The 25,193-nt window shown below is 38.0% G+C and overlaps 1 protein-coding gene across 3 annotated transcripts in view; it reads left to right on the top strand.

Moving 5' to 3' along the window:
- The window catches only part of trps1 (trichorhinophalangeal syndrome I), a 254,925-nt gene extending 233,555 nt beyond the window's left edge, over positions 1 to 21,370 (top strand). For all 3 annotated transcript variants that reach the window (XM_056479416.1, XM_056479417.1, XM_056479418.1), the window contains exon 8: positions 16,840 to 21,370. In XM_056479416.1, the coding sequence (XP_056335391.1) occupies positions 16,840 to 17,946 (1,107 nt within the window). In that variant the 3' untranslated portion in view covers positions 17,947 to 21,370. The remainder of the gene's footprint in view (positions 1 to 16,839) is intronic.
- Positions 21,371 to 25,193: the final 3,823 nt, after the last annotated feature.

Here is a 25,193-nt window from a genome sequence, read left to right as displayed (position 1 = left end):
GAGGGCCGACTGAATCCGTGTGGTAAAGCAGTCAGGCACCGCAGCATCGCCGGCTCCACAAGAGCCTCATTCAGGGGCCCGTGGCACATGGCGGCTTCAGTCGTGCTCACTTGACCCCAAGCAGATACACACATCTCACCGCCTGCGATCAATGCACGTCTGTGAATTACTGTACGCTCCATTTACTGGCCCACATTAAACACTGTCTGGAGTAAATAAGTTTGCTCGCGCTGTAAGTTTGACATTTATGCTGAAGTTCCATCATGCACTGCAGTGACGCTCGCATCAGTCTCGGCTGAGACAGAGAAAGAGGACTGAGATCACGCTGATGTTAAACGTGTAGCGAGGATGAAGTTGAGGAGAGCATAACATTGTTGCTGTAGATGATCTAGATCTTTACAAGTGCACTTATTGAGAAGTCTGGTGATTTATTAGCTTTTTGCACTCAGTGTACTTAAAGATCACCTATGATGAAAATCATCTTTTGTAAGCTGATTGGACAGAACTGTGTGTAGGTATAGTGTGTCCACAGTCATATTGGAGTGATAGAAACACAATAAGTTTCTTTTTTTAAATTTCCTGACGTAAAATAGGAGCCAAATCCCTCCTATTTTGAGGCCCACCGCAACGTGACATAGGAGTGCTGTTTCCCCGCCCACTGAATTGATTGACAGCCACGTATTAACATGTCTCCGTAGTAACACGTATAATCATATAAATAAAAAGATCCGTTCAGCTCTCTGGGATCATCAATCATCATCAAATGTGATCAAGAATGAGTTTTACAAGTGTAAAATGTTTTTAAATCAGTGCGTTTGTAATGAATTACAGCGATTTTACCGTCTTTATCACCACAACCGAATGTCAGTACAATTCTAAAAGTAGACGCTTCAATCCTGGTTTGTGGATGGTAAATCAGGTTTATTTTGTACATTAACATAATGGAGATCCTTACAGCAGCGGATATTAACCTGTATCCTGTCACATTTACTGTGCAAAAACAGTGCAAAGTTAAACGTGCGCGCTGTGTGTGTGTGTGTGTGTCTGTGTGCATGCGTGAACTTTGTAACAACATTTTGTCTGACTCCTCAAAAGGCTTGAATTAACTTCACAACAAATACATCAATAATCATTGGGAAGGTTCTTACTGTAGTATTTCTCACAGACGTTACATGAGATCTGCTTCCTTCATGTCTGTCACTGTGCTGTTTATCTGAAGCAGACGAGGGCGGAGATTGAGGCACACTCTGACAGGCACATGGGAACGGTGAGCGGGGAGAACTAGCATTAAAGACACAGGCAACAAAAACAGCTACATAGTGTTCAAAACAGAAACATTCTGGAGACACAAAAGATGTAACTCAAATCTTGAAAAAGGGGTAAAATAGCTGGCCTTTAAAGGGACAGTTCACCCTGAAATTAAAATTCTATCCACTTGTTCAAAACCTGTTTGAGTTTTATTCTACTGCTTTCTATACAAGGGAGATATACTGAAGACTGCTGGAAAAAACAGCCATTGACTTCCATAATATTTTTTGTTCTTACTATGGATGTCAAGTAGAGCTGCACAATTAATCGAAAAAAGATCGGCATTTCGATTCGACCCCCTAGACGATCTTATCCAGCATTTCTACCATTCTGCCAATCATATTTTCAAGTTCAGGAGAGAAGAAAAGGCGGCCGCACAAGTTCACATTGTTTTATATACGTTGTTCAGCAACGTGGACACCAATGGTGTTGAAAGATTCACATACAGTATTTATAAGGTATAATTCACCCCAAAATACCATTTCTGTCTTCATGTAATGACGTATTCGCGGCCGCGAAATCACCAACACAATCTCACGGCAATTCGTAACTTTTTGATTTAGTGGCTAATTCGTACGAATTCGTAGGATCTAATTCATACAATTTAGTACGATTTGCTCATCCCCCAATGATGGTTGGGTTTAGGGGTGGGGTTAGGTGCCACGCCTCCTTATTTAAATCGTACAATTTCGTACGACTGAACTCGTACGAATTCGTAGGAATTAGCCACTAAACTGACAAAACGTAAAATACTTACGTTTTCTCGTGAGATCAGGCTGGAAATCACACATGACATGAGATGCTGACCGTGAGCTGTTACCACAGAGAGGGCAGGCGCGCGCCTGTGAATGAAGTCTACTTTAGTGAACAGAACCTGCATAAGCTGCGAATAACAGGTAATAAAGTTGTAAATAACGTTCAGTTTGTGGAACAGAGTAATTGTTTGAGAGCCGCGCGGGAAGGATGAACTGCATTTAGCAGTGAAAATGAAACCGAAAGCGTGCACATCATTTAAATAATCATATGGCATTATAGAGTACAACAAGCATTTGATATGCTTTTTTCTTTCTTAGCGAACACAAAGTTTTGTGCATGAGAATAAACAGTAGACCTACATATAATATAAATGTAGTTTTATTTACCATGTTTGAGAAATAACAATAATAATAGCCTGCTCATATTAACTTTTATTTTACATCTACAGAATCGTGAGAAAATCGGGATCTTTATTAAGCAAAGAAATCGCGATTCTCATTTCAGCCAGAATCGTGCAGCTCTAATGTCAACGGATGTTCAGAATTTCTCGTTTTGTGTTCAGCAAAAGAAAGAAATTTATAAATGTTTAGAACCGCTTGTATGTAAAGGGTGAGGAAATGTTCATTTATGGGTGAACTGTCCCTTTAACTGTTCTCACAATAGATTCATCACTTTTAGGGGCTGTTGTAATGAGTTTGAAATGGGCTCATAATCACAGAAATCAATGATGATTTGTAAAGTTGATTATTGATTGCAGACAGAAAATAAGTGACATTGATCTTCTTGACAATGGCAGAGGTTGAAGTGGCAGTTTGACTGTATATTCCAGAACTGCTAATGAACACGTTTTTGAGAAACATTGGGATGTAATCTGTTATGACCTTTAACCTATTAACTCTCATAACACAATCTGTACAGTGTTTTTGGCTCTTTGAATTCTTTGGAGGAGTCTTTATTTTATAATATATAATAAATAAATATACATCTATAAATATATCATACACTATTTGACACTTATACAACCTTATATACAATGTTACATAAAGTTTGGTTCTAAAATGTCTGAGCAGGATTTTTTTGATAGCTTTATCTCTTTAAAAATAACTGTATATATATATATATATATATATATATATATATATATATATATATATACATTTATTTTATTTATCCCTTATTTCAAAATAGATCTAAATGTGTTATGTGGGTTAACAAGGACTTCTCTTGCACTTTTATCATGTGCATATCGTAAGGCCTGCATCAGCTCCACAATATTGGACAAATCTGACATTGCAATATTTTGATTTGCTGCGAAATATATTGCAATATTAATATCATTCGCGTCATCGCACCGACGGCGGGATACCAAACAAGGGCAAGACGGAGGGTGAGCGGAGCTACAGATGCCTACTTTTTGCTTAGACAGGCTTTTCTTTGGGAGAAACGCTTAATATTTTATTACCTGCGACTCGTTTGTGTTCTGACCACATGTGCTTGGTAGTGTACAATATCAATAAAGTGTTTAGACTTTTAAAAACACTGTTGTAATACATTTTTGTAATACGGAAAACGCAAATTACTTCCAAACACTTCAAATATAGTCTGTTAGTAAATGCAAAGTAAAACAAAAATAAAAATATGATGTTTATGCCAAGACTTGACTGCGACCAGCGAGACCTAGATGTCGCTCAAGTGGCCACGCCCCTAATTATGCAAACTTAATATAACTGAATAAAAAAGATATGCATGAGTTTCAAAAACATTTACCCCCTTACGGTTGTCATGAAGGGTAATATTAGCTATTTACACCGAAACCATCATTTGTACCAGGCTGTAAACATGTTTTTATCAGCTGTAAAATTGGCCAGTTTAGCATTGCAGTCAGTGGACATCTGGACTTCCTGGAGCCAGCCCCCGAAGGCCAGTCGATGAATTGCAGTTTCAGTTACTTCCGTATTGACTTAATGAGGGAGAGCGAGAGGATACCAGTTGATCTCTTCTTTATCCGAGCCATTAACTTGTAGTCTCTTCTAACGTTTGATGAGTTGATTCGGGTGTGTTTGATTAGGAAGAGGTTGAAAATGTGTACTGTTGGTGTGCTTTTAGGAACAGGGTTGGGAAACACTGCTTTACAGTGCTGTGGTGGGATGATCAGCTGTGGATGTTTTATTCTGCAGTGAACCATCAGCTTGTGTACAGTCACAGCTAAAAACACAGCGCATGGAGTCTCCAGAATGTGTTTCTGCTTTTATCTGTAAGATACTGAGTCATCTCTGCAGAGTTGCTGTTCAGTAGAAGATTCCTCACACTTTTTTCAGCTTCTCGCCTTGATAAACAATCGGAGAGCGTGTCTTTCACGTCCGCCTGGCGGTCCGTTTCCAGTAGTATTTTTATACTTTTGAATAAAACCTTTTATATGCTGTACAGAAATCATTTCATAATAGCACCTCATAAAAGCACACTATGGAGAGCCCTAAATGGAGGTCTGGGTTCCTCATGCCAGAACACATTGCAATAATAAATGTCTGTCAGATTTTATCTTCTAATAATAGGAGTCGGCGTGCGCGTCAGTGAACGACATAAAACTTCGTGCTTTTTCACATTGGCCGTCATGGAAGGTTTTATGTGGGATGCAGAAAGAACATGTCGAGCGCTTTTCTGAACTCTGACCACATGTTGGAATAGGACAGCCCAAAAGAAGAGGATCGAAAGGCAGTATGAGTTTGTTCATGGAGAGAACGGTCAAGAAAAAAGCGTTGCAGGCTCCTTTGAGGGCTTAATAACTTAAAAAAGAAAGTTTCTCAGTTTCACACATGCTCTGAGGTACACAAAGAGTCAAAACTTGATAATAGGGGGAATTTCAAGGTTTCTGAGTAGCTATACAGTAATATATTATTAAACAGTCAACTTGTAGTTTTCCTTACGTGTCATTCAAATTTAAGTGCTGGATATGTGTAATATATACTTACTTGCAGGAGTAAATGTGCTGTGTGTACGTTTTTGACTCTTCTGAAGCATAAGAACACCATAATATGTTTGCAGATATTTAAGAAACATGCCAAGTGAACATTTTTCAGATATTCAAGTCAGATATTCTGCTTTGAAAATGTGTTTTCTGTGCTGGAACGTCAGTCTTTGTTTTGGTCATTTAACCTGCCCAATGCCAGTTTAGCCAATTATATTTCAGCACCCCGGGTTGCCTTGCTGAAAAAAGGCGTATTTCATTCATTCAGAAAGGTTTTAAAAGCATGTGTGTGACTGAAATGCGACCTCCGGTGGACAGTAGCAGACTCCAAAATGAGATGCAGATTCAGAGTTCCACACAAGGTAGTTATTAATTTGTAAATAATATAAATAAATAATAATATAAATAAATAATAATAATAATAATATAATAATAATAATATAAATATAATATAAATATTACAAACGTAAACATTAGTCTCCATAGCACTGCACTCTGTCCTCACACACCTGGACAATAAAAACACTTATGCACGAATGCTGTTTGTTGACTTCAGCTCAGCATTCAACACTGTCATACCCTCTAAGTTACTGATCAAACTCAGAGACCTGGATATCGACACGTCTCTCTGCAACTGGGTTATGGACTTTCTGACTAACAGACCTCAGAATGTTAGATCAGGCCACATCTGCTCCACCACCGTCACACTCAACACTGGTGTACCCCAGGGCTGCGTGCTGAGCCCCTTCCTCTACTCTCTCTTTACCATCGACTGTAGGCCTGTGAACAGATCCAACACCATCATCAAATTTGCAGATGACACCACAGTGATTGGTCTAATCAGCAATAATGATGAGACTGCCTACAGGGAGGAGATACAGCATCTGGCCACCTGGTGCACCGACAATAATCTGCTCCTTAACACCAGCAAGACCAAGGAGCTCATTGTGGACTTCAGGAAGGGACGAACAGGCTCGCATGATCCCATCCACATTAATGGGATGGCCGTTGAGCCTGTCTCATCCTTCAAGTTCCTGGGGACCCACATCTCAAAGGACCTTTCCTGGACCACCAACACCTCCAGCCTGGTCAAGAAGGCTCACCAGCGCCTATTCTTCTTGAGGCAACTTAAGAAGAACCAGCTTTCATCAGCCGTCTTGGTGAACTTCTACCGCTGCACAATAGAAAGCATCCTGACCAACTGCGTCACAGTCTGGTATGGAAGCTGCTCTGTTGCTGAGCGTAAGGCACTGCAGCGGGTGGTGAAAACTGCCCAACGCATCACAGGGACTACACTGCCAGCCATTGAGGACATCCAGAAGAAACACTGTCTGCGCCGAGCACGCAGTATTCTTAAGGGCACCTCTCACCCTGCTCACAGACTGTTTTCTCTCCTGCCTTCCGGCAGGCGCTTCAGGCTCCCCCGGACAAAAACCAGCAGACTGAGGAACAGCTTTTTCCCCAGAGCTGTCTCCCTTTTGAACTCTGCCCCTCACTGACTCTTTTGCCTCCCCAATACACCCCCCACATTCCTCTAACTTATACTCCTCACAATCACTGCACTATTTAACATTTGCACATTTAAAGTTTGCACATATTCATTGCACTGATTCATTTATTGAACTGTACATACCCACTGCACATGGACATTTGTAATTATGTTTATCTGCACACTCCTGATTATTAATAGCATCCTGTACATATATTCATTTATTGTAAATCTGTTCATAGCTAATACAACCTGTATATAATGTTGATAGTACATCCATCTGTAAATATCACCATAGTTTTTCTATAACTGCACTTTATAACTTATACCTGTATCCTGCACTTGCTGCTATTGCACTGCTGGTTAGACCTAAACTGCATTTCGTTGCCTTGTACTTGTACATGTGTAATGACAATAAAGTTGAATCTAATCTAATCTAATCTAATTAGTTGAGCAGGTTACACTGTAAACCTGTGTCCCAACAACACGCTACGTGACGAGATACGCAATGATGAGCACTTTGGCTGTTTGCACCAAATGAAACAGGACAGAAATTGAAATACAGCCATTCAGAAGCACAGAAACTGCACTTCAATGAAATAGTAATAGAGGTTTATAGTCTAATTAATACATATTAACCCTCTTTAACATTATTAAATGTAGACGCTGAATCACTGATACTAGTCAGTTCTAAAGTTCAATTGCAAACAGTTTATTTTTCAGATCTGAGGTGAACTATCTGCTGCTGCTTTCAGTGTATGGCTATAAAGGACATGTAAAATGCCATTCAAACTCACATTATTAGCATTTAACACTGAATAAAGCACATGAGGTGTACCTGAGGTGATCATTGTCAGTTTTCTGTTGTTGTTCAAGCCATTTCTAAAATATCAATTCGAAGTGACAAAAACTGCTTTTAATACAGAAAGTAATCCGTCTATCCCGTGCTGTTGCTTTTAGTTAGAACACGACTTAAATCAGCCTTTAGGCTTGATAGTCAGGCTTGCTCCTGTTGCTGTTTTCAATCTGGCAACTTGCACTTGCGTATGTTTTGAACCAGACGTGCAATATCTAGTCCAACCATAGGGTGTCAAACTTGCATACAGCACTTTTAAGATTATTTATGTAGATGTCAATTATTTTCATATGTCAGTTTTTATAATAGACATATATTTATGGGGGATATATGTATTTGAGATTATTTATTTTTTATTGTGGGAATGATTTATTTATTAATACTAATAATAGTATTAATAATATTGTTATGCAAATCCTATTCTTTTTTTATTCTCTAGCTCATTTTTAGTGGTATAGTTTTTGGTTGTCTTAGCATTTATATGCATATGTATTTTATTATTTATCTATTTGGCAATATTTTGTGTCATACCTTTTATATATATATTTTAGTGTTGCAAATATGTATTATATTCTTATTAATTTATTTAGCTACAGTATGTTATTTTTAAAATGAAGTGTGTTTATGATTATTTTGTAGTTGAGTCGGCTGTATTCAATTATTTATTCATGATTTTGCACATTGCAGCATTTATTATATGCGTACACATTAATCTATTTTTGTAGCTCTTTTTGGGGGGGCATTTTTGGGTCATTTTATATCTTATTATACATATTCTTGTTCTTTTTTTTTACTATACATCACTATACATGTATTATTAAATGTGCAACCTTCTGTGTCTGTTGTGACGTGTATAAGTAGATATAATCAAATAAATCAAGCACCGTCCATTTTTAATAATAATAATAATAATCCTAAAAACTAAAATTATTCCGAATGAGCAGAATGTAAAGTTTAGGAGAGACTGTCCAGTGTGTGTGTGAGGGTCTGACATGGTCCAGCAGTAGAGGGCACTCTTTCTTTTAGTCTGGCTTTATCCCCATCCTCCGCTCAGACAGACATCCAGCCTGACATCTTCCAAAAGAGTGAGCGCTCACATCCTAACACCATCCATCACACGGCATTAACTCAACTTAAGCAACACTGGAAGATTTGTTTTAGATTTAACTCCGCTCCCCGGTGGCCAAACATTGTTGAAAACACACATCTCCCGTTTCTTCCCCAAGAACATATGCTGCAGAGCCAAAGGCGCAGGTTTGCATACATTATTTTCAAGAGGGAACCAGAAAAATGATGCATTTCTTCTGTCAGAGAGAAGCTGTTTTTCTCAGCGAGTGAATGTGACGGTGGATCTGGCAAGGTTTTTTCAGTAAACGAAAATATATAGGGTTCTTACGCGTGCTGGATTTGTATCTAGTATTGTGGAGGTTTGTAAAGTGCTTATATTTTGGAGAAACTGCTTGAAAATGCAATTAATATTTCAAAATAATTTGATACTAAATGGGTAATAATAGTTGACTGTTTAAATAAAATGAAGTATTTTTTTTGCTTTGGCGTAAAATAAACTCTGGAGTCCCTGCATAGTTTTCCTTGAAATACTATACTACGTTAAACTACACACTACCACAACAAATATAAAGTTATGAAGCATGTTCAGCGTATGCATGTAAATATGTCATTTGCTGGAAAAGTTTGAAATTGCACCTGGACTTTGAAAAATGTGTGAGAACCTGGAAACTAAGACTGAAACTATTGACCCAATAACATTTCTGTTAACTGAAATGATATCGAATATCACCAAATGAACTGACAACAGTCACTGAAAGACTAACTGAAATAAAATAATAAGCATAAATAATGACCGCTTTCAGAATGAATAAACACTCATTTTATGGTGGAAAACACCAGTAGATGTGCTTTTACATGTTTGTTTTTTCAAGAGTGTGATTATAATATACAGACACCTCTTTTCTATATAAACCTAAAACGTGTATTTTCTCATCTGCTGCCAAAATAAAGTAAACTAGCCTGTAAATAAATTGGTCTTAATTCAGCATTTTTATCTGTTTGAGTTGCATGTGTGTGGTTTTGGATTCAGTGTTTGTTCAAACAATTATTATTATTTTTTAATCATTAAGAGGTTTGCACCAGTGTAAATGTAAAGTGTGCAAACATTAAACTTTACTCTGGTCGACACTGTGTGTGTTCTGATAACTGATCAACTATAATTACTAAATCTACACTGCAAAACTGCTTTTCTTAAAGTTTTTGTCTTGTTTCTAGTACAAATATTGAATTTTTAAAAATCCTCTAACACTTTGTAGACAAGCAAAAAAAAAAATAATACATTTAAATAAATAAATAAGTAAGTAAATAAAAAATGATCTTGTTTTTTAGAAATAATTAAGTGAGTTTTTCCTGAAAATTACCTGCCAGTGGTGTAAGCAAAATAATCTAGTTCTCGCTTTGACATAAGATTGTTTTGCTTACACCATTGCCAGATTATTTAGCTTGTTTTAAGGAAAAAAACATTTTCGGTCACACTTTATTTTGATGGTCTATTTGTTGAATTAAGTTACATTACATCTACATGGCAACTAATTCTCATTAGATTATACTGTAAGCAGACTGTTAGGTTGGGGTTAGGGTTAGTGTAAGTTGTCATGTACTTGCAAAGTTTCTTCTAGTCAGTTAAATGTCTGTTGAAGGAGTAGTATCAACAGATATTAAGCAGGTAGTCTACTAATACTCAAATGGAGCATCAAAATAAAGTGTTACCACATTTTATTTGCTCGTCTAGAAAATACTTTTTGATGTAAGAATTTTAAGATCAAGACAAAAAGCATTTTTGCAGTGTAAAACTGAAACTAAATGTGTAAACACTGAATAGAAATGTGTTCACAAAATAAAAACAAATCTAAACCATTAACGAAACAAACTGAAATGAACAGCAAATGTTAAAATAGAATCAGCAAATTTAAAAATATAATCACTGCAAATCAAAAAAAAAAACATTTATGAAATGTGCTTCTCACAGGTGAGTGGGCTTGACAAACCACCTGTAGAATCTCTCTTTCTCTCTCTCTCTCTCTCTCTCTCTCTCTCTCTCTCTCTCTCTTTCTCTCTCTCTCTCTCTCTCTCTCTTTCTCTCTCTTTCTCTCTCTCTCTCTCTCTCTCTCTCTTTCTCTCTCTCTCTCTCTCTCTCTCTCTCTCTCTCTCTCTCTCTCTCTCTCTCTCTCTCTCTCTCTCTCTAAAAAAAAGGAAATTAACTTCCCTTCCTTTACTCTCTCTCTAAAAAAAAACACTTCCCACTGATGGCTGACTTCTGCGTCAAGCACACACGTATGGTCCGATGCAGCCTTTGCACAGTTGCATAGCCCTCGCCGTGGCTGACACCAACGCTGATGCGCACCTCTCAAAAAATGTTAAGACACATCACAATGACACGTAGCACAAGCTCTGTGATTGGTTGTCTTGGTAGCACTGACAAGTGTGGGCGGGGGCGAGAGCAGTGAGCCAGATGGAGCAAGTGTTTACTAGTGTGGAGTCCCCTGAAGGAGCTCCAGTTGGAAATTTTGTTTTGTGTTCACTTTATAGTGAAAGTTGTTACACGTCCGCTGGTTTCTGTTTCTGAATGAGCGAGTTTGAGCTACTTGTACATTAAGGTAGTATTCAATGAAAAACAAAACACCAGCGAAGAAACTTGACACAGAGGAACATGTAAATCCGCTGCTAACTCGCGATCACTCCACACAGAAGTATAAACCATCCTTAAGTCTAGCACTAAATTCTCTGAGCACAACAGTTTGTTTGTAAAACTAGCTCTTGTATTGTGTGTATTGCCTCTTCTTGTTGAATCACTGAATGCCTCCTAAGTTGTAAGGACAAAAGCATCTGCTAAATGACTAGATGTAAATGTAAAGAATCCAAATAAAAACGAAGTGAAATTCAGCCAAACTGGAATAACCTTGGGATGAGTGTGCGCTGTAGAGGATGGTGTTGGTGACCGAACATGATTGATTCCCTGGATGCGCCTCCACCTCAAAGTCAACAAGCAGAGCTGAAGGTGCAGGAGACGAAGCCGCATTGTTCTTCTGCCAATTATCTGTGTCTCCGGGTGAGTCGTGGGTGATCTGTGCATCAAGCGAGGCCTTGGAAGATTGTGTCTGGCAGTCTAGCAGAAGACTAGATGAGTTGCGTCACCTCACTGAAGTTTTTTCCTTCCCCCCTCCAGCCTCTGCCTACCAGGACGGAATCTGAGCTCAGAAAAACAGATTACAGACAAGTGCTCCATTCTTTCCCTCCTGTTGCAGGTCTGCCACCCAAGGAAATATGCATATCTCTCATCTCTCCGACCGCAGTACTTTCCATATTAGTGTAAAGGATGAGAAGGAACGTACGGTTATCTTGCTCTTTTTCTCTCACTCTAGTAAAATAGTACAATTGATAACAGTTCCATCCATTGAGACCACTGTAGTGGAGCTGAAAGGGTTAGTGAACTCATTGCAAGGTTATAATAGTTCTGGATGTTTCATTAGTTTTAGTTTTTATTTCGTTTTGACTTTTTGTTTTCAAATTCAGTTAGTTTTTATTAGTTTTTAGAGGCAGATTTACTAGTTTTTATTAGTTTCTATATTTTGAAATGACTTATTTTTAGTTTATTTTTTCTAAATAAGGATATTTGTTAGGTGCAATATTTAAAATCATCAGAATAAATATTGTATAATAAAAACTCCTGTATTTAGAGGACACATGAACACTATCATCTACCAATACCACACCCATCCTCAAATTCAAATACAACAGCCCACAAGATAGCAGCCGTAGTACAATATGTGTGCAAGGCTGCTCTGAGGTTAGATACACAGTCGTGATGGGAAGTTCAGATATTTAACGCGGATGTTTGGACTTAACATACCAAAATTATGTAGTCAGCAATAGTAATTTCAGTCAGTTAAACATCACCATGATCTGAAAAATGTCTTACAGTAAAGTTTTGCAACCCAACTGAATCATGATTCACTTATTTAAACTCCATTACGATTGTCTGTTATGAAATAAACTTACGTTCTTTCACCAGATCCTCTCATTTAAGCCCTCGGTTTACCCGCGCTGCAGTTGTTCAAGTTTAGTTCAGTCACAGCAGGCTGTCATGTGCTGTTTGTGTTTGGTTCACTGAATCATGCATGCGTAGTATTATCGGTTCACCGCTTCTAAAAATTGATCTCAGTGTATTGTTGCTGTTCTAATAACCGAATAAGAGTATATATTGGATAATTTCGAGTCAGATGTGGGTGTTAGGCATGTTAAAAAGTAAGTAGTTTGTGGATAAGTGCTTACTGGAGACGCGAATCGTTTCAAATGATTCAGTTCGATTTGGTGAACTAGTTCAACCGGTTCACTTGGAAGATCCGGTTAAAAAGATTAGTTCGCGATCGCGATTCAGAAATAAAACCCATTATTGGCCACAAATGTGTTAAAGTAATAGTTTTAAGTGCCTGTAATGCTGTCACCGTGCTGCTGTCATGTCCACTCGTTGTTTTTGTCGTGGGAGCAACATCGAGGACTGACTGGAGGAGAACAGGCTCGGTCTGGCCAATGACAGTAGGATTACAGACTCTGAGGTGCGAAAGGGTCAAACACTTGCAGAGCGAATTAGATTCACTTCTAAACGGCTTACAGAAAGATTATGTGTATTAAATACATTCACAAATACGAAAACAAAGGAGGTTTTTGCTATAATTTTGCTATAAAGTTAGTTTTATATGTACACAATACAGTTTCAGTTTGTTCTAGTTTTTTAGAAAAAACTCTTGTTTTTATTCTTATGTAAGATTCCGGGTTTCTAACCCATCTGTAAGATTGGGTTTTAAACCACAGCGGTTCGAACTGTAGTTCTGCCGAATGACTAAAAAGTTATCAGTATTGATGGTAAAAAACTGTACATTCTAGTCAAACCATTCTTCTGCAATCTTATATCAGTATTAATAGCTATAAATGTGGGAGAGCCTTGATATTATGTGATTGTATTGTATTGCAATATGAAACAGTTAAGTGTTGATCAATCAAAAGTAATTCACAAATACTTGAAAATGAGATGATTTAATGACAATAATTCTCTACGGTTACAACTGAATTAGCTACAAAATAACTGTATAAAATGATCAAATATGGAATGATAAAACATATGATATAAATTGTACCCAGCTTAAATGTAAAATTAAAGTTACCAGAGGTAGAAGGAGAGACACAGGGGGAGGGAGAGAGAGACAAAGAGAGCAGGCCCAGAAGTTAGCCTGATTGCAGTAGAGTCAAAGAAGATTCAGAGGAGGAGAGGAGCAGAGGAGGAAAGCAGACCAGGAAAGACAGGCCAGGAAAAGAAAAGAGGCAGAGCAGCGTTTTACCACCTATTTTGTATTTTTCTTGACCATGTGACTAAAGCCCAAATGTTGAGACATTCAAACTGACCAATCAACATGTGACCACATCGTAAAACCCCCAAAGTCCAAACACCAGGCCCTGATCTTATCAGTATCTGCCTTTGGAGTCAGTATGGACCTTCTTGAGTCAAAAAGACATGTTTTGTCATATAAACAAACGCATATAATAATTTAGCCTCTTACACTTATTTCAGTTAACGACAATTATTTTACATTTTACTTTTCGTTTATTTTCGTTAACTATAATAACCTTGACTCATTGTACACTGAAAAAATGAATCATTGGATTTGCATGGGTTGACTTTAAACAAATGAAATGTGTTATGTTCAACTTGATTTGTTTGTTTAAATTCAGCCCATATAACTTGTTTGCGACCACTTATCTTAAAAACACAGAGTAAACCCAATGAATCCTTTTTGTTCAGTGTACTGCTTGATTTGAGTTGGTCTGGTGAAAAATAAAGTGGTAATTAATAGGCGTTTGATGGCTGATTATTATGCTAACCAGCTTAATTACAGGAGTGTGTCGTCGGAGTCCCTGAAGGGAGGAATCATTGTGCTGAAATCACAATATTAGATCAGAAAGCGCTTTTGTGAGGCTGTAAATATATCAGGTCCAGTCTCTCTCACACACACAGGAGCATTTGTTTGGTTCACACTCACGGAGACTGTAGAGTCGCTGGATCATAAAAATTGTACCTTTAGGACTCTGTGGTTTCTGCTTTGTTTTTGGGCCTTTAATAATTGAACTCAAAAACACACATCTAGATTTTTTGAGTAAACTTTGTTGTCACATGGATTTGATAGATGTTTAACTATGAATGACATAATAATAGTATTAATAATAATAATAAATAGGCAGGCTGTCAGGACGTTTGTGACATTTATGCTGATTAGGTCTTTGACAAGCCAAAGTTTAGTTTTATGGTTGATATTAAAACACATCCACTGGACATAATGTTGACGCACACAGAAAACATTAAATGATTAACCTTTTATATTAATAGTTCTAAATGTTGACCTTGTCCTAATGTGCATGTCTTGGTAATCATTCTCATGTTTTGTTTCTGTTTGTCAGTTTAAGCCAAGAACATTAAATTAAAAAACATAACAATTATTTTATATATTGATTTTTTTACAAACTCATTTATATAAATTGGTTACACTATATCAGAATCAGTTTTATTGCCAAGTGTGCTTCAAACACACAAGGAATTTGTTTTGGCTACAGAAGCTTCCAGTGTACATAAAGTGACAACACAAAATAAATATGAAAAAAATTAAATAAAAATGATGAACATTAAACAGATGCGGTTAGTTAAGAAACCTGGATGTTGAGTTGTATGTACAGATTGTTATAAATATACAGGTTATAAGGTGCTGTGTACAAGTGCGAATGTAGAGAGTATTGCATTGTATATTGATATAAGGTGCTGTGTACAAGTGCGTATGAGAAAGTATTGCACATATTTATTGCACAGTAGGGGAATATTTAACTGTTCATAAGGTAGACAGCCTGAGGAAAGAAACTTTTCCTGTGTCTGGCTGTTTTTGTGCTTGGTGCTCTGAAGCGCCGACCAGACGGTAACAGTTGGAACAGGTAGTGTGCTGGGTGTGAGGGGTCCAGAGTGATTTTGCGAGCCCTTTTACTCACTCTGGAAGAATACATTTCTTGACGTGTAGGAAGGGTTGTGCCAGTGATTCGTTCAGCAGTCCGCACTATTCGCTGTAGTCTACGGAGGTCGGTTTTGGCAGCTGAGCCGAACCAGACGGTGATTGAAGTGCAGAGGATGGATTGGATGACAGCTGTCAGCTATACAGTCAAGTTCAATTTCTAATGTGTTTATCATTCTTGCTTAATGTTAACTACAGCATTAAGAATTTTTATTGGCCTTATGTATGACAGTGCTGCAAGTTAGGTACTGCAAAAAATATTTTTCTTAGATATGTTTGGCTTGTTTCTTGTCCAAATATCTAAAATTTCTTAAATCGAGAAGCATTTTCTAGACAAGCAAAAAATATTGTCTTGTTTTTAGAAATAATATCCCAAAATGAGGTGAGTTTTTCCTTAAAACGAGCAAATGAATCTGCCAATGGGGTTAGCAAAATATGACAAAAGAAAAAACAAGATTATTTTGCTTGTTTTAAGGAAAAACTGCTTAATTTAATCCTTAACTTAAATTTATCGTATTATTTCTTAAACAAGAATGCTTCTTGATTTAAGAATTTTAGAAATTTAGACTGGCGTCACGGTGGCACAGTGGGTAACACAATCGCTTCACAGCAAGAAGGCCCAGGTTCGAGCCTCGGCTGGGTCAGTTTCCATTTCTGTGTGGAGTTTGCATGTTCTCCCCGTGTTGGCGTGGGTTTACTCTGGGTGCTCTGGTTTCCCCCACAAGTCCAAAGACATGCGGTACAGGTGAATTGGGCAAGCTAAATTGTTCATAGTGTATGTGTGTGAATGAGTGTGTATGGATGTTTCCCGGAGATGGTTTGCAGCTGGAAAGGCATCCTTTGCGTAAAACATATGCTGGATAAGTTGGCGGTTCATTCCGCTGTGGTGACCCCTGATTAATAAAGGGACTAAGCTGAAAAGAAAATGAAAGAATGAATGATATTTATACTAGCAACAAGACAAAAAAGCTAAGTAAGAGAAGCATCCTGTGCGATGTGCATATCACTAGCTGTAAATCTGCATTTTTAATGCACTGGGGTTGGCAAACGTGGTCATGCGTTTCTGCACATTACTATATACTGTAAATAAAATACTCTGTCATTTTGATTGTATTGATAAGACAAACACAGATTTGAAAACTGTAAAGGGTTTATTTTTATTTGTATATATTCATATTTACAACAAAACAATATGTTTTTGTAAAATTAGTAATACTGACAGGGAGTGCTTTCTCTTTCCGACTCTTCTGTCAACACCACTGGCAAACGTGTTGGAAAAAAATAGTGAATAGAGTAATGCCTTATTCTGTTTATTAAGTGTGTTTTCTAATCTTAATTATTTCTCTTACAGACCCCCAGACCGCTGAACATAATCAAGCAAAACAACGGCGAGCAGATCATCCGTCGGCGGACACGGAAGCGCCTGAACCCTGACCCCATCCCATCAGAGCAGGTGGGCTCCAAACAACAACGGGTCAACAGCGAGGAGCGTCTGAACGGGAGTCCTTTAGAAAGGAGGACAGAAGACGCCGGATCCGACGGCTCTTTATCACGAGCAGAGGCCCAAGTCAAATATGAGGCTTACGGCCCCTCTGGAACCAAAAGTCACCCCAGTCCTCGTTCCACACACGCTTTCCTCGTCAACCAGACGCTAGAGATCCACAAGCGTATGCCTCCGCTGCATATGCACAAGAGTCCAGTGGACGGAGGATCCGTCGAGGGGAACGGGCTCAGTTTAGGACCCCAAGGCGCAGATGGGAAAGGTGGATCAGAAAGAGGCAGTCCAATCGAGAAGTACATGCGTCCATCAAAACAAGCTAGTTACTCTCCGCCCGGAAGCCCCATCGAGAAATACCAATATCCGATCTTCAGCCTGCCGTTTCTCCATAACGACCTGCAAAACGAAACAGACTGGCTGCGCTTCTGGACTAAATACAAGATGTCTGTTCCGGGAAACGCAGCAGGTCACTATTTGAGTGCTGGACTTCCTAATCCGTGCCAAAGCTTCGTGCCTTATCCTGCCTTCAGTTTACCGCCTCACTTTCCACCTCCGACAGCTTCTGGACCCGAAAGCGATACTCCTCTTGACCTGGCCATGAAACATTCCAAACCCAGTCCGACGTCCAACGGAGCGCCCAATGCTAAGGAGAAACTAGCGTCCCCTGCTTCTGACCGAATGGATGATCCTGAAGAGGAACGCTCAACCCCGAAGGTATCTTCTCAATCGGAGAAGGTTGATCAAGCTACGCAAGATGATCTCTCCAGTAAATGCGTCCATTGTGGGATTGTCTTCCTGGACGAGGTCTTGTACGCCCTGCATATGAGCTGCCACGGGGACGGCGGGCCCTTCCAGTGCAGCATCTGTCTGCACGCTTGCACCGATAAATACGATTTCACCACACACATCCAGCGAGGCCTGCACCGAGCGGCTCCCGAACCCAACCCTTCTAACCAATGAGCTTTTTACGGAAAATACGTGCCAAGATGGTGCCTAATGCAAGAAACTTAGCATAACATATTGTCTGTGGGAGCTCACACACTTTTAACAGCTTTTTTTGGTGACATCGGTACATGTAGCTATTTAGATATATTTTTGTTAGCGAGGCAGTTCAGCGAGGCAAGGTACATCGACTCATTTTCCTCTTGGTCTCTGTGTGTTTAATGGTGGATTTATGGAAAGTTCTCTTGACGAACATGAGGATGTGTTTCTGCTTCGGTGTAGGAAACGTGGCAGTCGTCCGTCTGTCATCATGGCAACAGTATGACTGTGTCCTCAAACAAACATCCAGCATCCTCAGGGAATGTGTTTGGCTGATTTAAGTTGACTGTCTCTAGTTAACATTATACTAAATGTCTTTTTTTACTGTTTGGGTTTGATAGATACACAGTTAAGGAACTCACAGAATTCCATCAAAACTTTTAAGCTGCTGCCTTAGTTGCTGGGATGCAATTCTTATTACTCTACAACTAAATTTGGGAAGGAATACACACACACACAAAAAAAAAAAAAACTATTTTTTTTCTAGGTTGTTAATAGTGAAATCATATGATCAGTGCCTGATATAGTGTACAAAGTATTTTCTACATGAGATGTTGATATGCAACATTGAACTCGCGTCTGAATGAGGGCCTGAAGTTTGGCTCTGACAAACGTTTACATTTGCAAATGTAGCAAACGACGTAATGAAGCAACACCTGAACTTTCTTTTCTTTTTATCAACAGTAAAAACGATTCAATTTCCTTTCCTCCAAAGGTGGAATATTATAAACAAACGTACTATGTTTTTATTGTAATCTTTGGCCACTACACTGCCTGACAAAAGTCTTGTCGTCGATTCCAGTTGTAAGAGCAACACATAATAACTTGACTTCTAGTTGATCGTTTGGAAAAGTGGCAGAAGGTTGATTTCTCTGATGAATCATCTGTTGAACTGCATCCCAATCATCACAAATACTGTAGAAGACCTACTGGAACCCACATGGACTCAATATTCTCACAGTTATCAGTCAAGTTTGGTGAAGGAAAAATCATGGTTTGGGGTTACATTCAGTATGGGGGAATGCAAGAGATCTGCAACATCAACAGCCTGAGGTATCAAGACATTTTTGCTGCCCATTACATTACAAATGACAGGAGAGGGCACAACCTTTAGCAGGATAGCGCTCCTCATACTTCCACATCAAAGTTTCTGAAAGAAAAGGTCAAGGTGCTCCAGGATTGGCCAGCCCAGTCACAAGATAGGAACATTATAGAGCATGTCGGGGGAAAGATGTAGGAGGCATTGAAGATGAATCCAAAGATTCTTGATGAACTCTGGGAGTCCTGCAAGAACGCTTGCTTTGCCATTCCAGATGACTTTATTAATCAGTGATTTGAGTCATTGCAGAGATGTATGGATGCAGTCCTCCAATCTCATGATGGAGTCAGACACAATATTGCCAGGCAGCCCTAGGGCTTCCGGTGAGCTGTCTTTCCATTACAATATTGTCAAGTTTAAAATCTGATTTCTTTAAAAAAATCTGCCATCTTCACCGCCTGTTAGATATACAATATGAAGTGGGTCTCAGATCAGACAAGAAGGACTGCATTAAATTCCATTTCCCCCCGCCATGTCTTTAAAATATTTAAAATATGTTTATTTTACCCCAGTATTTTCAATGGAATTTCTGCGCTGGCTTATTGCTAGTGATCGCAATAGCGGTTACAACGGTCTTTCATCTCGTTTTACACTTGAACACCTAAATGAATGCTGAAGTCTATTTAACTGAATGTCTTGTATTTACATTACAACATCGCTGCTGTAAAAACAACCTTGTGAAATTAAAAATACTCACATTAAGCTTTCACCGGAAGTTTATCATCGGCTTTAAAACTCCAGCTGTGCATAGAGCCCATTAAATAATTAAAAATCAAGACATGTTCATATTTTATTGTGGTAAAATAAGCGTAATCTAGAGGCCTTTGCTTTTCATATAAGCCACTTCTGATACCAAATGATCAACTAGAAGTCAAGTTATTATCTGTTGTTCCTAAATCTTGGATAGGCGACAAGACATTTGTCAGGTAGTGTATTCATTCCATTTTCTGTTGCTGTGTATTTGTGCTTTATAGTTGATGAAGAAGCTCGTTGAATCAGACTGAAGTCTTCCTGTTATTGTTTTCTCCTGCTCTTCATTTAAGGGAATCTGATCTTTATTTTGGTCGTCTGATAGGAGCCAGTGCTCTATAATATAAAACAAGAATAACTTGCTGCCAGTCTAGATTTGTTTTGTTTCAGTTTTAATTCTACAGAGCAGATAATTATTATTTTGTACAATTTTATTCAATGTACTGTTGATGAAACTTAATAACTGCAGGTGTTTCTGGTGCCTTTGGATGGCGGGTGTCTCAAAGAGGCATAACATTGTTATTTATATTGTTGTTTCACCCGGCTGTACTTCGGTCTCTGCTCCTTTTGCAGTTGTTATATGTGGAGTGGACAACTGAACTACAATGAGCTCAGAATGAACATATCGAGTGGAAAAAAGCTTGATATATTTGAAATGTTTCTGCACATTGACAGCTTTTCATTTCATTTGACTAGGAAAATCAGCCCTGGTTGCTAGCGACATATCTGTTTTTATTGAGTTGAGCTCCCGTGTGTGTTTTTCCTCCACATTCACTTCACAGATTCAGTAAGTTTGGTCCAGTCTGACTTCATACAGACATTATTTATATAAACTTGTGGAAAAGGGGAGAGAATTGAGGCTTGAAATGTCTAATTTGCTCTCTCGGAAACTAGCCTTACAACGCTGCTTAACTGCAAATGCCTCTTAAAATGAACTGAAATCATTATCAAGTGACGCTTTTCAACACCATTTATACGGTTGGGTATTAAATAACATTTGTCTTTATTTTATTTCTTTTCATTTTGATTTGAAAATGTTAATGCTTGCACTTCAGTTACTCTATTGCTAAAGAAGAAAGTGGAAACGTGTTATTAGCATGCTAAGTACAGGTACTGCGTTATAATAAATGAACAAGATCTCGCCTATGTTTGAAGGTCTCAGCAATATTGAAACACGAGGAGTATTTGATGGAGCCCGGAAGCTTGTCTGGTCAAGGCGAAGGGCATAAATATGTAAATGTTTTAACCTTTATTGGTAGAATGTTATTGTTTTTACACTTGCTGCATTTAAAGTGCATAGATGATGAGTTTAGACTTCTCTTGTTTATTTCAGCTGCCACCTTAACGGTTTGGTTTTTTCCTTTCATTTTCATGTAGTTTTTTACATGCAAAAAAGATTCAATAAAGATGGCAAAGATGTCTGTTACATCTAAACTTGAATAATAATGATGACAATGATAATAATAATAATAAAATAATAAAACATTTTAGCAATTTTCTGTGCAGCTTATTGTGGTTTCTGATGTTTTTTATTATTATTATTAACTCCAGTTTGCAGTAGTTATGCTCACCAGATACTGAATGTATTTTAAAAATACAGTAAATACAACAATACTTCTGATTAATAGTGTTGTTTAAAGTAATGCTGGGCGGCACTGTGGCTTAGTGGTTAGCAATTCAATTCAATTCAATTCACCGTTATTTGTATAGCGCTTATACAATATAGATTGTGTCAAAGCAGCTTCACATAAAAGGTCATAGTAAATAGGAACAGTGTAGTTCAGTTTGTAGTGTTTAAGTTCAGTTCAGTTGAGCTCAGTTCAGTGTGGTTTAATAATCACTACTGAGAGTCCAAACACTGAAGAGCAAATCCAACGATGCGCAGCTCTACAGATCCTGAACCATGCAAGCCAGTGGCGACAGCGGAGAGGGAAAAAAAACTTCACTAATGGTGAAAGTGAAGAAAAAATACATTGAGAGAAACCAGGCTCAGTTGGGCACGATCATTTTAATTTCTCCGCTGGCCAAACGTCTTGTGCAGAGCTGCAGTCTCAGTGGCGGAGGCTGGAAGCTGGCTTCAGCGAAGACTCGTCTGTCTCTGGAGCGTCACAGGAATCAGTCTCATGTTCCACTACTCCTTGACCACCACAGTAGCTGCTCAGGATACGGCCTGGTCCAGGATATGGAAACCTTGGGATCATCTCGTCGTTGGTCTTGGATCGAATTAGTGACTCTGCATAGTCTGAGGGCCTCGGGAAGAGTATCCCCAGGTGGAAATGGAGAATAAAGAAAATAATTAAGAAAATAATAGCACTGTCGCCTCACAGCAAGAAGGTCGCTGGTTTGAATCCTGCCTGGGTCAGTTGGCATTTCTGTGTGGAGTTTGCATGTTCTTCCCATGTTGGTGTGGGTTTCCTCCGGGTGCTCGGGTTTCTCCCACAGTCCAAACAGATGCGCTCTAGGTGAATTGGGTAAGCTAAATTGTCTGGAAGGGCATTCGCTGTGTAAAACATATGCTGGATTAGTTGGTGGTTCATTCTGCTGTGGTGACCCCTGATGAATAAAGGGACCAAGTCGAATGAAAATACCGCTTTTCTATTTTATTATAATGTAACATGTACTTTACTTCGTGCATTTCTCCAGTCCCGCCACATGATCCCTCAGAAAATCAACATTGATCAAAGTGATTCTGTAATTTTATGACAAGTGACACATTTTGTCTCAGTATTCTTAAAGGAACAGCATTTATTTAAATGTGAAATCTTCTGTACAAATTTAATTTATTTTTTAAATTGGGTTCAGTAAATTTTATGTATTTTTATTTATGTTTTTTTTCTTCTTAAATTTATTTATACTTTTTTTTTGACATTTTATTGACATTATTAAATAGTTCGAAGTGATATATTGTCTGGGTTGGTGTTGCCAGTACATTTTCTGTTCTTTTACAACCTTAATATATAGTTTTTCATACAATATATTGTTTCAAATGACTAAAATGTCAATAAAAATCACTTGGTAAACTGTAGAGTTGAATTTTCAACATCAAAAGTTAATAGAGATCAATGTCTCCTAAAGCAATTCATAACCATAAATAAATCACTAAATACAGAACCTCTTAATTAATACATTTTTTTTCAATTCATCTTCATTTCTCTAGCGCTTTTACAACATAGATTGTGTTAAAGCAGCTTAACATAGAAGTTCTAGTAAATGTAAACTGTCTCAGTCAGAGTTGAAGTTCCGTTTAGTTCAGTTCAGTGTGGTTTAATTTTCAGTCCAAACACTGATGTGTAATCCATCGATGCGCAGCTCCACAAGTCCCAAACCAAGCAAGCAAGCAAGCCAGTGGCAAGGAACAAACTTCACCAATTGACGAAAGTGAATGAAATAAAACCTCAAGAGAAACCAGGCTCAGTTGGGCACGACCATTTCTCCTCTGGCCAAACTTCCTGTGCAGAGCTGCAGTCTAGGCGCTGGAGAACGCTGGACGTCCATCGTGGAGAAGAATGAACAGATATTTGTTTTACAGTGTAGCAATATACTCAGTTCTGATCAGTTTAATTTACCTTTATGCATGTACAGTATTGAACAAACACAATGTGAGGCGTATCCGAAATTAAACAGTTCATCAAAAAGAGCATTCAGCGTCTTTTCAATTAATGTAAGTCAGTGAATACAAATGCAGAAAGGTAAATTAAATTGATCAGAACTCAGTAAAAGCTGATTTTTGCCCTGTTTGACTGTGTCCAGCAGTGCGCTATTGATTATTCTGTAGTGTCTGGAGAGCAAGATCTGACCTGCTGACGGCTGATGAACTTGAGGAGGATTGTGGGATCCCTGTGCTCACTGTGTCACATGACATACAATCTAAATGAGACCTCTGACCTCTGGAGTGCTGTGCACAACTGCTATTGATCGCCGACCCATTGTTTTGTCTCTTGTCCTACAAGTCTGTTGGTTAAAGGCTCATTATATACAGTCGGGCAGGACAGGGCTGGTGTATAAAGCACTGCAGGAAACACTTATATGTATCAACACATCTCCATTTGCATATTTGTCATGCATCAAAGTCAGGAATTGTGGGAAAAAAGGCAACATCCTGACAAGTGAACAAGACGCAGGGAATTTCAAAGAAACGATCAATGATATGCAATGATATGCAGTGAAATACTTTCAGTGAAAGTATTTCACTGCATATCATACTGAGCATGACTGTGTGACAATTAAAATTTGAATATTGATGATGATGATAATAATACTAATATTTTTTGCAATCATGTATACACATCAGCAAAGAAAGTTTATGACGATCTATAATTCTAGATATTGTTTTAGAAATATATAGAATAAACAGACATCATTCTAGTCATTGGATGTCTAGTCATGGATATCATTCTAGATATAGTTCTATCAATCTAGTTATCCATCTATCTGTCTATTGTCCCAGATATTGTTCTAGATACCTATCATTCTAGATATCTATCATTCTAGACATCTATTTCTTGTTCTAGATACCACTCTATTGTTCTAGACATTATTCTGGATATCTATCGTTCTAGATATTGTTCTATCACTCTAAATATCTGTCTATCATTCCACATATTGTTCAAGATCTCTATGATTCTAGACATTTATCTATTGTTCTAGTATTTCTATCTATTATAGATATCGCTCTATTGTTCTAGACATTGTTCTGGATATCTATCGCTCTAAATATCTATCATTCTATTGTTTTAGATATCGCTCTATTGTTCTAGACATCATTCTGGATGTCTATGATGCTAGATATCATCTATCTATCTTTCTAGATATCATTATATCATTCTAGATATCCATCTGTCCGCCTATCATTCTAGATATCCATCATTCTAGAGATCTATTTATTGTTCTAGATATTGCTCTGTTGTTCTAGACATTGTTCTAGATATCTATCATTCTAGAGATCTATTTATTGTTCTAGACATTGTTCTGTACATCTATCTTTCATTCTGTTATTCTAAATATCGTTCAGTCATTCAAGATATCCATCTGTCTATCTATCGTTTCATATATTGTTCTAGATATCTATTATTCTAGGCATCTATTTATTTTTCTAGATATCGCTCTATTGTTCAAGACATTGTTTTGGATATCTGTTTATGATTCTTTCTATCGTTCTATATATTGTTCCATTATTCTAAATATCTATCTGTCCGTCTATCATTCCAGATATAGTTCTAAATATCTATAAGTCTAGATATCTATCATTCTAGACATCTATCTGTTGTTCTAGATATTGCTCTTTTGCTCTAGACATTGTTCTGGATATCTATAGTTC

This window comes from Danio aesculapii, chromosome 19 (assembly GCF_903798145.1).
Source record: "Danio aesculapii chromosome 19, fDanAes4.1, whole genome shotgun sequence".
Taxonomy (NCBI): domain Eukaryota; kingdom Metazoa; phylum Chordata; class Actinopteri; order Cypriniformes; family Danionidae; genus Danio; species Danio aesculapii.
Note: the sequence above shows the minus strand (reverse complement) of the source record. Positions and strands in the feature narration are given on the sequence as shown.